The sequence below is a fragment of the Pelophylax lessonae genome (genome assembly GCF_965119305.1).
Source record: "Pelophylax lessonae genome assembly, chromosome: 9".
In the NCBI taxonomy this organism is placed as follows: domain Eukaryota; kingdom Metazoa; phylum Chordata; class Amphibia; order Anura; family Ranidae; genus Pelophylax; species Pelophylax lessonae.
Window position 1 is genome coordinate 135,376,324 of NC_138776.1, and position 17,006 is coordinate 135,393,329.

Here is a 17,006-nt window from a genome sequence, read left to right on the forward strand (position 1 = left end):
AGCTGAAGGGCATGGGGGGGGGGGGGGGAAGAGGGAGAATTAAGGGGGGGGTTGGAAAGCATTGCAGGGGGGTTGGAAGGCACAGGGGTGTGGAGAGCACTGTCTGGGGGGGGGGGGGGAACAGGAAATCACTGAGGGGGGAGCCAGGGAGCACAGGGGGGTGGAGAGCAATGGGGGAGCCAGAATAAGAGCACGGAGGGGGCTAAGAGCAGGGAGGGCTAAAAGAGCACTGGGGGGGCCAAAAGAACACCCAAACAGAAAATGACGTTCCCCCCCCCCCAATTATTATTAAAATAGTAGGCAAGGTTAATTACCCATGGTATTTGTATTATGCAGCATGAGGGGGTTAATGTATTGCCACTGGTCACTGATGCATTAATGACCGACCAGTGGCAGTTAATTAACCCCTTTCTGCTGCATTAGTGGCACCAGTGTCAGTGTTAATTAACACTGGTTGCACTGACAGTGATACTGGTTGCACTAATGCAGCTCACTGATACTGAATAGATACTGAATTAATAATTATAATTAATAATAATGAAAAGATACTGACTCCACACCACATTCCACACCACATTCCACAACACGGGCAGTGGCTTCTACATTCCATATCACAGTATGGGCAGTCGGCTTTTACATTCCATAGCACATACCACAACATGGGCAGTCGGCTTTTACATTCCATATCACAGAGAAGCAGTCGGCCTGACACCCCCCAGTGCACGCCCCCATATGTCCCTGAGAGCAGGACAGTGAATGCACGATTTCTCAGTTTCAGGTTTCAGCGGATCAATCCACCGCAGGGTTCCCAGCCTGTCACGGTCTATTCATATTGAAGAGACCAGTGATCAGGCTTCAGCGCTGCGGCTGATTAATCCGCCTAAACCCGAAACAGAGAAAATAGTCCACTTACTGTCCCCCACTCCCACAGAATACAGGGGGCCCAGAGACAAAATTAAAAAGTTGCACAACACTTTTCCATGACTTTTCCAAAACTTAGTAAGTTTACTCATTTTCCAGGACTTTTCCAGGCCTGGAAAGTGTCATGTCAAAATCCCATGACTTTTCCAGGATTTTCATGACTGTACGAACCCTGTATAAGTGTAAAGAAAAATCACTTTTGCAGAAATAAAAATTAAGAAGAAAAGGCTGAGACTGCAGCCCCAGCCAAGGGAAGCCTGCCTACTCCTAACTAGGCAAAAGACAAACTGAATTGGGAATGCTGCTAGCAGGGGGGTATTGGACCAGAGGGACAGCCCCCTGTAGGTGTGTCTATGCAAAGTTTTTGTGAATGTTTCTAACAAAATCTTCTGCCTAGCTTACTCCTGTGGATAAGAGCAATACCCAGTAGTGAAGACTGTATGAGTGGGCGGCGACTGTCAGAGGACGTAAGAGAAAGTATTGCTCTCGCTCTGATGTTTGTGGTGATACCTCACATGTGTGGTGCAATCACCTTTTACATATGCTTGGGGGGTCTTATGTGAGCACTGAAGGACAGGGGTGCTTTAAAAAATGTTTTTTCTTTTTTACTTTTTTTATTCCTTTGACTGTTTTTTTTTTTCCCCAACTCTATTGCTATCACAAAGGATGAACAATATCTCTTGTGATAGCATGGGCAGTATCAGGTCCCCTCTTTATGGAGATATCTGGGGTCTTTTAGATCACAGATCTATCCTATGTAAACCAGCAGGTCAAGTCGATTTTGAGCAGGATCGATTTGATCAGATGCTTGTACAAGCCACTAATAGCTTGTGAACATTAAACGGAAAGTGACAAAATCCTTGTTGTTTGTTTCTGTTCTCACAGAAAGGTTGGAACCACATAAGTTCCTCTCGTTCTGTTCATTCAAAGGATGCCGCCGGTCAGATGCTGGGGGGAAAAGACAGCAGCGACGACAGGAGGGGGTGCCCCCCCCCCTCCATCACCTATAGAAAAGATCAAGTGGTTATACAGGTAATCACCTTTACAACAACTTTGATACCAGGATGCCTACAGGTACAAGCATCATCCCAATATAACCACGGAAACCCTAGGACATCATATAATGTCCTATGGGTAGCAAATAGTTAAAATGCTTTTAGCCTGTCAGAAACAATTTCTTTCTGAAATGGAACCTCTTAGAAAAACCTTTATGGTTTTGTACTGTACAATTGTAAGCAGCTACTAATAAAAGATCCTCAAATTAAAAAAAATGTGGATTAAAGTGGAATTTCACTCAAAAAGGGGAAGTTACGCTCTTTTTCATCTCCACTCCTCGTTCACATTTGGCCCTTTATTTATTTTTTTTGGGGCGGGGCGGGTACCTGGTCTGCGGCGATCCAAGCAGACATTGTCCCCCTCCTTCCCCCACAGCCTTCTGGGGCACGTCACAGGTCCCAGAAAGCCGCGGACCCATTCAGGCTCATGCATGCACAGTGATTAGCCGGCTGCCCACAGTTAGTGTGCCGGTGACCAAAGCCTGGTGAAGAAACCAGCTGAGTGAGGACATCACTGGATCCTGGGACAGGGGAGTGTCCTATTAATATTCAGCAGCGACAGTTTTTGTTGCTGCTGACTTTTAATTTTTCAAACAATGTTTGAACAACGGCTGTTATGCAGCAGTGAGAGTTTATCTGCACAACTTTAAAGTGATTGTAAAGTCAGAAGGTTTTTTGTATCTAAACGCATTCTACACAATAAGATAAAAAGCCTTCTGTGTGCAGCGGTCCCCCAAGCCCCCCTTAAAATTACCTGAGCCCCCTCTCGATGCAGCGATATTGCAGGAGTGCCTAGGCTGCCCGGGACTCCCCTCCTCAATGGCCGAGACAGCAGCAGGGTGCCATTGTCTCCCGTTGCTGTCAATTAAAGTCAGTCAGACAAATAGAAGAGAAAGGGGGCGGGCTGCAACTTTGTATCTGAATGGACACAAGGAGCTGTGGCTTCGGTGCCCCTATAGCAAGCTGCTTGCTGTGGAGGCACTCAACAGGAGGGAGGAGCCAGGAGCACGGAAGAGGGACCCAAATAGAGGAGGATCCAGGCTGCTCTGTGCAAATCCACTGCACAGAGCAAGTAAGTATTACATGTTTATAATTTTTTTTTTTAAGGTAAAAAATACTTTACAATCACTTAATATTTAGTTATTTAAGTGATTTTCAAATACACAATCAAAATCTGCCCATGACTATTTGCCAAGTGTAGTACAGTGACTGTAGGTTGTGGATACTATGTAGCCTAACCCACATACAATTAATTGTATGCAGCTCAACAGTGTCTCAGTGCAGAGAGGCAGTTTGCCAATATATGTTTGTATCCTACACATTTGCTTGAAAATGTCCGAGCAGTAAATATCCATTCATAGGCCATGCACTTGAAAACAAATGGAGGATACAAATATTATTAGGCAATCTGACAATCTGCATTTTACTAATTCAACTGTTTTCTTTTTACATGCAAGATCCAGTTGCCACAGGCTCTTTGTCAGTTCAGAATCAATATTCTGCCGTCATTCAGAAGCCTATATTGTAAACTCAAGTTTTATTTGCATGATACAACATTATCATAAGAAATGTTTGGTGTGAGATTTCCATGTTTGTTTTGCAGAACAAAATTGTGGCATCTCTGATATAGGAGACAAACTTGCTGTGCTTCTGCATTACCCTTTGAAGAGCGACTCGCGGTGGGCTACCTTTCAAAGGACAACTGACACATGGTGTTCGGTCTCCACCGCCTGTTATAATCCCTAAAAGCCTGCACTGCACCGCAACCAATTCAGTCTGTACCCAGGGTCAAATTTCCATCACTTGAGCCGGTGTCCTGTCGAAAACTCCAACCTACCAAGATCTCCAACCACGTTATTTCTGGTGACTGTACACTGGGAATATTTGGAAATTTCGAGCACTTGGTGTTTTCACACAACACTGGCAGCCTATACACCCGAGTACCTGTATAATTAGTGCACATTCTTACACCACCCGCTAGTAACCAAAAACATGGCTGCCTCAAAGGTGGCGACAAGTAGCGGGCGGAATAAGAATCTGCACAATTATACCATGTACTCGGGTGTATAGGCTGCCGTTGTGTGAAAACACCAAGTGCTCGAAATCTCCAATTATTCCCAATGTACAGTCACAGGAAATAACGTGGTTGGAGATCTCGGCAGGTTGGAGTTTTCGGCAGGACACCAGTATGTACTCTCTCTCTCTGCTACTTAACCGATTGTCGAATGCGCACAGTATATTTACTGCGGCAGTCAGCCCCGGCCAGGCAGAGTGACGTAGATCTACGTCACTCGCCTGTCACTTGGATTGGAGCCAAAAGCGGGCGAGCGCGCACCCGCCCGCCTCGGCTCGTTCAGGGAGGAGTGCGGGCGTGTGACCGGCGGACCCGATGTCCGCCGGTCACTCGCCAATCGTCGGTACAGCGGGAGAAAGGCAGAGCGGCTTATGTAAACAAGCCGCCTGTCATTCTCCCTGTGTAAAAATGGAGATCAGACGGTTCTACTATGTAGAACCGTTGATCTTTGTTTTTACACCAATAGCCATGTCCCACTACAGTTAGAAGCACGCCCCTAGGACCCACTTAACCCCTCCCTGTCCAATACAGTTAACCCCTTCCCTGCCAGTGTCATTTTTGCAGTAACAGTGCATATACAGTGGGTATGGAAAGTATTCAGACCCCCTTAAATTTTTCACTCTGTTATATTGCAGCCATTTGCTAAAATCATTTAAGTTCATTCTTCTTCCTCATGAATGTACACATAGCACCCCATACTGACAGAAAAACACAGAATTGTTGACATTGTTGCAGATTTATTAAAAAAGAAAAACTGAAATATCACATGGTCCTAAGTATTCAGACCCTTTGCTCAGTATTTAGTAGAAGCCCCCTTTTGATCTAATACAGCCAGGAGTCTTTTTGGGAAAGATGCAACAAGTCTTTCACACCTGGATTTGGGGATCCTCTGCCATTCCTCCTTGCAGATCCTCTCCAGTTCTGTCAGGTTGGATGGTAAACGTTGGTGGACAGCCATTTTTAGGTCTCCCCAGAGATGCTCAATTGGGTTTAAGTCAGGGCTCTGGCTGGGCCATTCAAGAACAGTCACGGAGTTGTTGTGAAGCCACTCCTTCGTTATTTTAGCTGTGTGCTTAGGGTCATTGTCTTGTTGGAAGGTAAACCTTCGGCCCAGTCTGAGGTCCAGAGCACTCTGGAGAAGGTTTTTGTCCAGGATATCCCTGTACTTGGCCGCATTCATCTTTCCCTCGATTGCAACCAGTCGTCCTGTCCCTGCAGCTGAAAAACACCCCCACAGCATGATGCTGCCACCACCATGCTTCACTGTTGGGACTGTATTGGACAGGTGATGAGCAGTGCCTGGTTTTCTCCACACATACCGCTTAGAATTAAGGCCAAAAAGTTATATTTTGGTCTCATCAGACCAGAGAATCTTATTTCTCACCATCTTGGAGTCCTTCAGGTGTTTTTTAGCAAACTCCATGCAGGCTTTCATGTGTCTTACACTGAGGAGAGGCTTCCGTCGGGCCACTCTGCCATAAAGCCCCGACTGGTGGAGGCCTGCAGTGATGGTTGACTTTCTACAACTTTCTCCCATCTCCTGACTGCATCTCTGGAGCTCAGCCACAGTGATCTTTGGGTTCTTCTTTACCTCTCTCACCAAGGCTCTTCTCCCCAGATAGCTCAGTTTGGCCGGACGGCCAGCTCTAGGAAGGGTTCTGGTCGTCCCAAACGTCTTCCATTTGAGGATTATGGAGGCCACTGTGCTCTTAGGAACCTTAAGTGCAGCTGAAATCTTTTTGTAACCTTGGCCAGATCTGTGCCTTGCCACAATTCTGTCTGAGCTCTTCAGGCAGTTCCTTTGACCTCATGATTCTCATTTGCTCTGACATGCATTGTGATCTGGAAGGTCTTATATAGACAGGTGTGTGGCTTTCCTAATCAAGTCCAATCAGTATAATCAAACACAGCTGAACTCAAATGAAGGTGTAGAACCATCTCAAGGATGATCAGAAGAAATGGAAAGCACCGGAGTTAAATATATGAGTGTCACAGCAAAGGGTCTGAATACTTAGGACCATGTGATATTTCAGTTTTTCTTTTTTAATAAATCTGCAACAATGTCAACAATTGTGTTTTTCTGTCAGCATGGGGTGCTATGTGTACATTCATGAGAAAGAAGAATGAACTTAAATGATTTTAGCAAATGGCTGCAATATAACAAAGAGTTAAAAATTTAAGGGGGTCTGAATACTTTCCGTACCCACTGTATATAGCACTGATTACTGCAGTAATGTCACTGGTACCCCCAAAAGTGTCAAAAATGTCAGCCAAGGGTCCGATCTGTCCGCCGCAATGTCGCAGTACCGCAAAAAAAAAAAAAAAAAAAAAAAATCGCAGATCGCCGCCATTACTCGTTTAAAAAAAAAAACACCAAAAATTACAAAAATCTTTCCCTTTGTTAGCAAACGTGATAACTTTTGCGCAAACCAATCAAAATACGCTTTTTGCGATTTTTTTTTACCAAACATATGTAGCATAAAACAATTTGGCCGAAAATGTTAAAAAATTTTGATTTTTACATTTTTTTTGGGGGGAATTTCAAAGAAAAAAAAGTGAAAAATATTGTTATTTTTGCAAAAATTACGCTCTTTTTTTGTTTATTGTTTATAGCACATGATCAAAAAAAAAAAAAAAAAAAAAAAAAAAAAAAAAAAAAAAAAAATCGCAAAAAAACCCCTGGTCAGGAAGGGAGTAAAATCTTCCGGGGCTTAAGTGGTTAAAGCAACACTTTCCCAATAAGATCACTACTTTTATACAGAACATTTTCTTTTCAGTTTTACTTGTCATATCCTGGCTTTTAAAGAATTCCAGGCATGGCTATATTATAGTTACGTTAGTCCAGCTTAGACAAATGTAACTGCAGTATGTATATACTAGTGATCGACCGATATCGTTTTTTCGTTGCTGATACCGATATTTTGGCCATCGCATATCGGCCGATATTTTTGAACATTTAAAATTTTGCAAAATAAACACAAATTTAGACACAAACAAATCTGTTAGTCCCCGTTCACACTGGGGCGACCTGTGAGGCGACCTGGTCGCCTCACAGGTCGCCTTCCATAGGTAAGCTGTTAGGGACCTGTTCTAATAGGAGCGACACAAGTCGTAACGTAAGCCTCGCGACGTAAGCCTCGGGGGATCGCGTGTCACCACGGCTTCCTGCTTCCTACATGATTGCGTCACCACGCTCTGACGCGTTTCGTCATCAAGTGACTTCCAAGTGACTTCCACCGAGACGCCCTGGCTGGCTTGCTGTAACACTGTGTGGTCACTGGTCACGGTGGCGGGTGGACGCCCTCGATGGAAGTCACTTGATGACGAAACGCGTCAGTCGTGGTGACGCAATCACGTAGGAAGCAGGAAGCCGTGGTGACACGCGATCCCCCGAGGCTTACGGCCAGGTACCGGGCTGTATTAGTCTAGGACAGGACATAGCGGTAGGAACTAACGGCTGACTTTCCTGACATGTTTAAAGAATTGTCATTTCTGTAAGTGCAATGTGTGAAGGGTTTCGGCTGGGAATAAAGGCATACATATTTTAGCAGTACTACACTATGTTGCTGTTTTATTTCCCACACATATGTTCTATGCTGATGAGGGGATATACATGAGATACTTGCTGGTGGTCCCGGTTGGTGGTCTCTACGCAGAGGAGTAAGGAGTCCAAGGCATTCCCGCTTACTATATTCTGCTTATATACAGATTGGTTCTGGTAAGTGTCCCCACTACTGGGTGTACACAGCGGTGTGGTGAAGGCTTTTTTGGGGGTCTGCAAGGATATACCCACTGACATCATCTTCTCACAATCTGGGACTGCATGCATGGATTTTCCTTCATTGATTTTGTTCATCCATACATTCAATATTTGATTCATGGTTTATTTCATGGACTGTAGCGCTGCTAGTGCGTGAATGAATCTGTAGCGTTGAGCTGTTTTGAGTCTAAATGGACCTATATACACATATACCATACCTAGCCGATTCCCCTGGAAGGTGGAAATTGCTGAAGTAGACACCGGTACCCCAGAGCTCTCCTCTTGCTGCATGTCCTGTGCTGAGCAGCTGCACTCCTGCTTACTGCACACAGGAGGTCGGCTGCTTGCCACAGGCGCGATTCAGAGAATGCTTTGCAGCTAAAATGGATCTATATTGATACTAGCAGTACCTATTAATCTCTTTATCAATATTTAGTTATGATTTTTTTTACAGGAATGAGGAAACAATACCTTTTTGTATCTGTCAAATGCCATAAACTGTATGGCTCCATATGGGAAGATCCTGACCATCATGGCTCCATTCCCTTTATAAAATCCTAAAAAGCCTTCTTTTTGTTTCACAGCTTTTATGGTGGAGAGTACACCTGAATACATAAATGATTTGAAAAAAAAAAAAAGAAAGAATAAAGTTGAATTAACATTTTTATGAAAGACTTTACTGGCTAATTAAAAAAAAAACAAGACAGCACAAAACTTATCCCAGAGACACATTGTTGCAAAAGTCAAGTTTTCAAAAATGAATGCTTTACCACTGGTTCACACCAGATGCATTCCAGTGGGGGTTTTAATCTGCATCAAAAACACATGCACAGTATTTTCCATGTATTCCAATGGCCCTATAGCCATAATAGCTATGACTAAGCACTGACACAAGTGCAAAATGCAGATGTCTTTGTTCCTGTACCTCTACATGCTGTATGAATTTTATCCACTTCAATAAATGTGAATTGCATTGAAGTGCGGTTGTCCAGACATCCTTTGTTTCTATATGGTTTGCATATAGAGCCAGCACCCTCATTCTGTGATTAGACAAGGCTAATTAGAGGAACTCTTACCTTCAGCGGTAAATTTTTTTCATTGTTTTCATTCCAGTGGCCATAGTTTAACATCAGTGCAGTGCATTCCAGTGGAGTCAACAAAAGTAGAACATGCTGCATTTTTTCTGTTTGGACATGAGCATTCTAGCGCTTTTTGTCGTGTTCCAGATGCTTTATGTGGAACACAGCAAAACGCACTGGAATGCATATATTCTGAATTTAGATGAAGAACAAGAGGGGGAAAAATGCACCAGAACACATAAAAAATGCACGTAAAATGTGCATGCAGACATGCATCTGGAATGCAGAAATTGCGGTGTGAACTAAATGTTGTACACTGCGAGCAGACAGCTTCTTTATCGCAGAAGAGACACAGCGACATTTACTAAAACTGGAGAGTGGAAAATCTGGTGCAGCTGTGTGTGGTAGCCAATCAGCTTCTAACTTCAGCTTGTGCAAGCTTTGACAATAAAACCTAGAAGCCGATTGGTTTCTTTACAGAGCTACACCAGATTTTTCACTCTTCAGTTGTGGCAAGTCAACAACATAATGTCTTTTCTGCAAAAAATGACCTGTCTGTTCACAGAGTCCCCAGGCATATTAACAGTGGCTGACCCGACGCCCAGTGTGCCAGAATGACGGCCTCCTGCGCAAAGAGTGATATCATCCCTCGAGGGCCATTGAAGATGGCCAAAAACCGGAACACAAGAGATGATGCCAACATGGGCGAAAGGACAGGACCATTGGAGGAAAGGTGTATAAAGGCTCATTTTACTTCTGCTTTAACTGGTCAAATTTTAAGGAAAAAACACTTGCCGTTGCGCCACATGGTTTGGATGACTGTCACTGCCCCTACCCTTCAAGGAAAAACTTTTTTTTAGTTTTGGTTCGAGTGGAGAGAGATCAGAACACCTGTCAGATTTGTACCATTGTTTGTGTCCACGTTGGGAAGATTCACACTCTCTTTTTGTCATGTTTACCACCTATAAACTTTATCACCAAGTATACTTGAAAGAAAATCTCAGATTTTTGCCATCAGGACAGGAATAGAGGAGGAATTTTCCTATGGGGACACTAGTTCCAGTGACCCTGGTGACAATAAGACATTTCTCCTCACTTCCTGTTTTGGCTCTAGACAGGAAGTAAAGGGAAATATCCCCATTGGGACACAGATGGTAACAAAAAAAAAACACATCAACATGTTGTAACTCACCCTTACTCTATTCAAAATGGGGGGAAAAAAAAAGGAACAAGACCAGGCTTTATTTAGGACGATGTGCACTAAATTTTTATGAATGTGTTTTCATGAAAAACTCTGTGGCGATGAAACAGTTTAATTTTAAAACGTATGCTTTGGCGACATAGAAAGAAAAATTCTGAACATCCGCTCCATACATACACTTTTCCCCATATTTTGTCTTTTTAAAAACACTGCAAGTACAGAAAAACGGAATTTTTGTAAAATCTTACCTGTAAAATTCCTTTCTCTGAGTCCTCCGACAGTCGCCGCCTCTTCATATTCGTCACATATGGGGTATTAGACTTTGCTCCGAAGGAGTAGCTAGGCAACAGAATATGTTAACAATAAAGCTTTAACATATCCCACCCTCAAGGGGTGGTCCCCTCAGTCAATACCCTCCTACTTCCTGCAACCATATCTCAGTTTTAGTGGAATAGCAGTAGAGTACACAATCAAACCCCAAAAGAGGGGCGGGGGCGGCGACTGTCGGAGGACTCAGAGAAAGGAATTTTACAGGTAAGATTTTACAAAAATTCCGTTTTCTCTTACGTCCTCCGACAGTCGCCGCCTCTTCATATTCGTCACATATGGGGACGTCCCAAAGCAGTGCAAACATGAGGGGTGGGAAACGCATTCGCGCCGAAAGGCAACGCAGTCTCCGCATCAAATAAGGAACCTTACCAAAGGAAGGAACCAGCTGGGCAACAGCAAAAAAACAAGTGCTCAACAGGAGCAACAACCCAGGAAAAGACAAAAAACCAGGGGATACAAAACTTATCCCAACAGCCAGGAGTCCCCAACAAGGGACCCTAGGGAACAGCCGCACTAAGAACCTTGCGGCCAAAGGAAGCATCCGCCGATGCCTGAACATCTACTTTGTAGAATTTTGTGAAAGTGTGCACGGTCGACCAAGTCGCCGCCTTACACACCTGGGCTACAGAAGCCCCATGATGACAGGCCCAAGACGTACTCAAAGATCTAGTCGAGTGCGCCTTCACAGGCACAGGGGGAACCTTCCCCTGCAAGGCATAGGCCTGTTCAATGGTCTGCCTGATCTATTTGGCGATGGTAGAGGCCGAAGCCGCCATGCCCTTCCGAGGACCCTCTGGAAGAACAAACAAGGAGTCCGTCTTTCGAAAAGACTCAGTCGACTTAAGGTAAACCCTTATCGCCCGAACAACATCCAGAGAGTGCAATCTCACCTCCTTCGGATGTTTAGGCTTCGTGCACAACGAAGGCAAGACAATATCCTCATTAAGATGGAAGTCCGAAACTCGTTTCGGAAGAAAAGAAGGATTAGGTCGCAAGACCACCTTATCCAAATGAATAACCAGGTACGGAGACTTGCAGGACAAAGCCGCCAGCTCCGACACTCTGCGAGCCGAAGTGATCGCCACCAAAAAGGCGACCTTTTTGGACAACATAGACAACGAGATCTCCCTGATCTGTTCAAAAGGAGCACGTTGTAACACAGATAGAACGAGATTCAAGTCCCAAGGGGGCAGAGGATCCCGCCTCGGGGGAACCAGATGCCGCACACCCTGAATAAAGGTGCCAACCAATGGGTTGGAAGCCACGGGACGTTGAAACAGAACGGCCAGAGCAGACACCTGACCCTTTATCGTAGCCAGCGCCAAACGCTGATCAACACCCGTTTGAAGGAAAGACAGCACACGGGACACCGAGTACGTGCGGGGTGAAAACCCCCTGGACTCACACCAGGCAAAATAGGCCTTCCAAGTACGGTAATAAACCTTCCCCGAGGAAGATTTCCTCGCATTGATTAAAGTATGGACGACCTCCGGAGAGAGACCCCTCTCCTTCAGGACCTCGGTCTCAACAGCCAGGCCGTCAAAGCCAGCGACTGTAAAGCAGGATGGTATATCGGTCCTTGAGACAGTAGATCGTCTCGAAGAGGCAGACGCCACGGGGCGTCGACCGCCAGATTCACGAGGTCTGCGTACCAGGACCGGCGAGGCCAGTCCGGTGCCACAAGAATCACCGTGCTGCGTTCCGAGTGTAACCTGCGAAGGAACCTGGACAGCAACTGAATTGGTGGAAACGCGTACATCAGCCTGTACTGATGCCACGGGGCCACTAACGCGTCCGACGCGTCTGCCCGAGGGTCGCGCGTCCTTGCCACGAACCTCTTCACCTTGTTGTTGAGGCGAGACGCGAACAGGTCCACATCTGGAAGACCCCACTTCGCGCACAACGTCTGGAAGACAGCCGGATGGAGAGACCATTCCCCCTGATCCAGGGTCTGGCGACTCAGATAGTCCGCCTGCCAGTTCTCCACTCCCGGAATGTGAACCGCCGTTATCGCCGGGACATGAGTCTCGGCCCAAGACAGAATGTCGGCCACTTCTCGAGCCGCTCGGGCACTCTTGGTGCCCCCTTGGTGGTTGATGTAGGCCACCGCCGTGGCATTGTCCGTCTGCACCCGAACCGGGCAACCCTGCAGCCGGTCCGTCCAGCGATGAAGACAGAGACTTATCGCACGCAATTCCAGAATGTTGATCGGAAGGGAAGACTCCCCCTCCGACCAAGTCCCCTGAGCGGACAGAACGCCCAGAACTCCACCCCAGCCCGACAGGCTGGCATCCGTGGTGATTACCGTCCACGAGATCGGACGAAACGACTTGCCCCCGGACACCAACGGGGACTGGAGCCACCACAGAAGGTTTTCCCTGGTGCGAAGACTCAACGAGAGCTGAAGATCCAGAGATTGAGGTCGCCCGTCCCACCTGGACAGGATCTCCGCTTGGAGACCCCGCGTGTGAAACTGTGCGAAAGGAATCGCCTCGAAGGCCGAGACCATCAATCCCAGACATCTCATACACGTCCGCAGAGACGAGTTCGGAACGTCCCTGAGGGACCTGACTTCCTCCCGGAGAGTCCTGAGTTTGTCTTCCGGCAGGAAGACCTTCGCCTGCACCGAGTCCAGTATCATTCCCAGATAGGGGAGACGAACCGACGGACTCAGTGTCGACTTTGGAAAATTTATCGTCCAACCAAACTCCTGTAGAGTTTGCATCGTGACAGACAGGTCCTCCTCCAGACCCTGGCTGGTCGCAGACCGAACCAGAATGTCGTCCAGATACCCCAGGACAGAAACGCCCTGGGCCCTCAATAATGCCAGAACCGGTGCAAGCACCTTGGTGAAGACCCGCGGAGCCGAGGCGAGACCAAAGGGCAACGCCACGAACTGGTAGTGATCCTCCGCAATGGCAAATCGAAGGTACCTCTGATGACCCTCGAATATGGGGATGTGAAGGTACGCATCCTTCAAATCGATGGAGGCCATGAATTCCCCCGGAGCCAGGGCAGCCACCACCGACCGCAGGGATTCCATGCGGAACTTGCGAACCCGCACAGAGCGGTTCAGAGCCTTCATGTCCAGAATCGGACGAACCTTGCCCTCCTTTCTGGGCACGGTGAACAGATTGGAATAAAACCCCCGAAACCTGTCCCGATGAGGCACCGGAACCACCACTCCCTGAGCCCTCAGGTCCCGCACCGCCAGGTGCAGGTCCCGCAAGCGCTCTGGAGACAGTTGAAGATTTGAGGGAAAAAATCTGCTCTCCGGCCGAGAGAGAAACTCGATCTTGTAACCAGATCGAACGATTTCCAGAACCCATCTGTCCCGCACACGGGCCAACCAGGGCTGAAGAAAACCGAGCAAGCGTCCCCCCACCCCAAAACCGGGTGAGGGCGCCCCTTCAGGCCGAACTGTTATGGGCTGCAGGTCCGGATTGGCCGGACTTCTGTTTACCAGACCAGGGCTTCTTCTGAGAGCCTTGACCTTTGAACGGTTTGCCCTTGTAGTGCGGCCGAAAGGCACGAAAGGACCCCTGAGGGGGCCGAAAATTAGCATGCTTCTTCCCAGAAGCCCCCTTAGCCTTGGGGAAATGGGGCAAGAGAGTGCTCTTACCCCCGGTGATCCCCTTAATCAACACATCCAAGGACTCCCCAAAAAGGCGAGACCCATCATAAGGCAGATTGGCTAAGGTCTTACGTGAAGATTGGTCCACCGACCAACATTTCAACCAAACCAGGCGGCGAGACAACACCGCCACGCTGTGCACACGTGCAGCCAACGGAATCAGGTCCAGGTCCGCATCACACAGATACATGACACCCTGGTGGATCTGATCCACCATATCCAGGGTCGCCGGCGAGGCCGAGTCGGCCACTAGGACGCGCCTAAGCATCTGCGTCCAACTTGCGATCGCCTGGGCCGCCATGAGAGAAGCAAACAGAGCCTTAAGCATAGAACCCGTAACAGAATAAGTATGACGGGCAAGAGACTCCAATCTCCTATCCGTGGCATCACGGAAAACAGGGGAACCCTCTGCAGGAATCGCAGTGGCTTTGTTCAAAACCGCAATTGCATGATCCACTGGTGGAGGCACACACCACCTTTCACCAGTGGCAGGCGAAAAAGGATAACGCAGCTTGAATTTACTCGGTACCGCAAAAGGCTTGCGCAGATCGCGCCATTGATCCTTAATAGCGCGCTGAAAATCAGCATTGCAGGGAAAAACCTGCGGCGTCCTGCGTTTCCTCTGCGTCCCATAAGCCGCCAAGGCAGCGGGGGGACACACTTCGTCCTGCAAACACAGCGTTTGCTTAATGGAAGCAATCAACTCATCCATGATTGCAAGCTCTTCAGGCGAGCCAGGGGGAGAATTATCAACCCCCTCAACTTCAGCCTCCACCTCAGACCCCACTAGATCAAGAGAGGAGCGGGACCCCGATAAGGAGGCCCCTGCCAGAACAGCCCCATCACCTTCACCCTCAGAATCAGAGGAAAGAGCAACTCTGGGCCTTTTAGTAGATTGAGCAGCCACCAGCATTTGCACCTGAGCAGCAAGGCCAGCCACAATAGTGGCTAAATCCCCCCCTGGGGGGGAAACAGCGGTCCCCTGGCTTTCCACCAATACTGTAGGAAATTTGCCCTCCTGAGAATCCATTGCCCCTGTAATGCCAGACAACCAAGGGTTAACTGCCCCTTTTAAGCAAGCGCGGCAAGCGCAGCCCACCGCACCACACTCAAGCACAATGAGACCCCCACAGGGAATATGCAAACTGAACACAGGCAATGGATAGCAAGAACAGAAGGATAAAACCTGAGGAGACCCTCGCCGCTGTTGCTGCCTCGATCGGTGTTCCAGGAAAGAGGAAGTGATGCTGCCAGGGCGCTTCTATGTAAGCCTATGGAGGCTACAAGAAAATGGCCGCCATGCATGTAAACCATGCGGCCGGAGCGGGTGTAGGCAAAATGGCGTCGTTTGGCGCCGAAACCGCCGCTCCACAGTGCATTAAAACACACATTACATTCCAATATCAGAATACATGTCAGATCGCCGCAGCGATCGCCGTATAGTGCCCAAACATGCCAAAAAAAAAAACATGCCCCACAGCACACAGCTTCTCACACTGACCAGTCTGACACACACAGTGTCATACAGCTCCCCCCCCCCCCCCTTGCAGCCCACAGCATGCAGCCGAGAGATAGGGAGACAAGCAGTGTGAATAGAGGCAGGTTACACAGTCCCAGACTGACACCCCCCCAGACAGACAGGTCCCCACATAGATACACTTACCTCACATGGCGTGGGGGACCCGCACAGGCGAACAAGCCGCTGCACATGAGGCAGGGAGAGTCGCAATTCAAGACGCACAAAATGGGGGTTAAGAAACCGCACAGCGTCCAGTGAGGTAGCCACCTCACCAATCATCCCTGCACCGAACAGGGATGGGTCGTTCACTGTGCCAGGAGCGTTACCTGGCTGAACGCTCGATGGCAGACTGGGAAGCCACTGACCCACGACCTGCGACCAGGGGGATCAGCCCGAGACCCAGTCCGCATGATCCTCTTCGTCCGAAGAACTAACTAACGCTGACAAAATAACAGCTAAATAAAGGTAGAGAGAAAAACTCAAACAAAATATTAAAAAGAAGAAAGAGTCTGGGACAGAAAGTCCCAGCACAGAGAGAGCCAGCCACTCCTGACAAGCTAGACATTAAAACTGAGATATGGTTGCAGGAAGTAGGAGGGTATTGACTGAGGGGACCACCCCTTGAGGGTGGGATATGTTAAAGCTTTATTGTTAACATATTCTGTTGCCTAGCTACTCCTTCGGAGCAAAGTCTAATACCCCATATGTGACGAATATGAAGAGGCGGCGACTGTCGGAGGACGTAAGAGAAAATACAGTAGCCGGTAGGGGGGCACGTTCCCCCTGTCAGAACACAATAGCTCAGCGGGGGAAGATCGCTGTCCTAACATCGGACTGTTAGTACAGTGGCTGGGTTGAAAAAAAAAAAAAAAAAAAGAATGATGTGTACTAGCCTTAAGTCCCTGCTTTGAAATTTGCAGCAGCATTGCTAGCCTGCAAAGCAAGAGCATTCACTGGCCAATGGGTTGCCTATCCTGATGCGCAACCCAATGGCCAAATGAAGGAGCATGCAGAATCTGCAAATAGGGAACTATGCTTAAGAAAACCATTGTTTTGGGTTTACATACACTTTAACCAGATTCAGGGTTTCAATTTAAAATATTAATTTTTTTCCATCATAAAAACAAAATTGCAAAAACGCCAGAAAGAAAAAATACACTATATAGAAGGAATGTATCACTGCCACATCCTGAAATGTAACTGCTCTTACCCAGGTGCCTGTAGTGGATATTTTGTGCTTGAAAGAGAATTTTAATCCGATCCAAAGGTGCAATGGTTGATTTAGCACAGCAGCTGGCAACTCCTACAATACAAAAAAAACACAAAAAACAGGGTTTTTACTGTAGTCATACCACTAAAGATAATGAAACCTGAACTTAAGCCTAAATGCTGTTTACATTTTTAACACACCATTTAAAGAGGTGCTCCAGTCT

The 17,006-nt window shown here is 47.3% G+C and overlaps 1 protein-coding gene across 1 annotated transcript in view; it reads right to left on the reverse strand.

Annotated features, from left to right (window-relative positions):
• Positions 1-17,006, reverse strand: part of SLC25A16 (solute carrier family 25 member 16) — a 68,188-nt gene that overhangs the window by 29,244 nt on the left and 21,938 nt on the right. Inside the window, exons 3-4 of the mRNA XM_082266702.1 lie at positions 16,784-16,876; positions 8,282-8,415 (exon numbers count right to left, since the gene is read on the reverse strand). Of these exons, the coding sequence (XP_082122828.1) occupies positions 8,282-8,415; positions 16,784-16,876 (227 nt within the window). The remainder of the gene's footprint in view (positions 1-8,281; positions 8,416-16,783; positions 16,877-17,006) is intronic.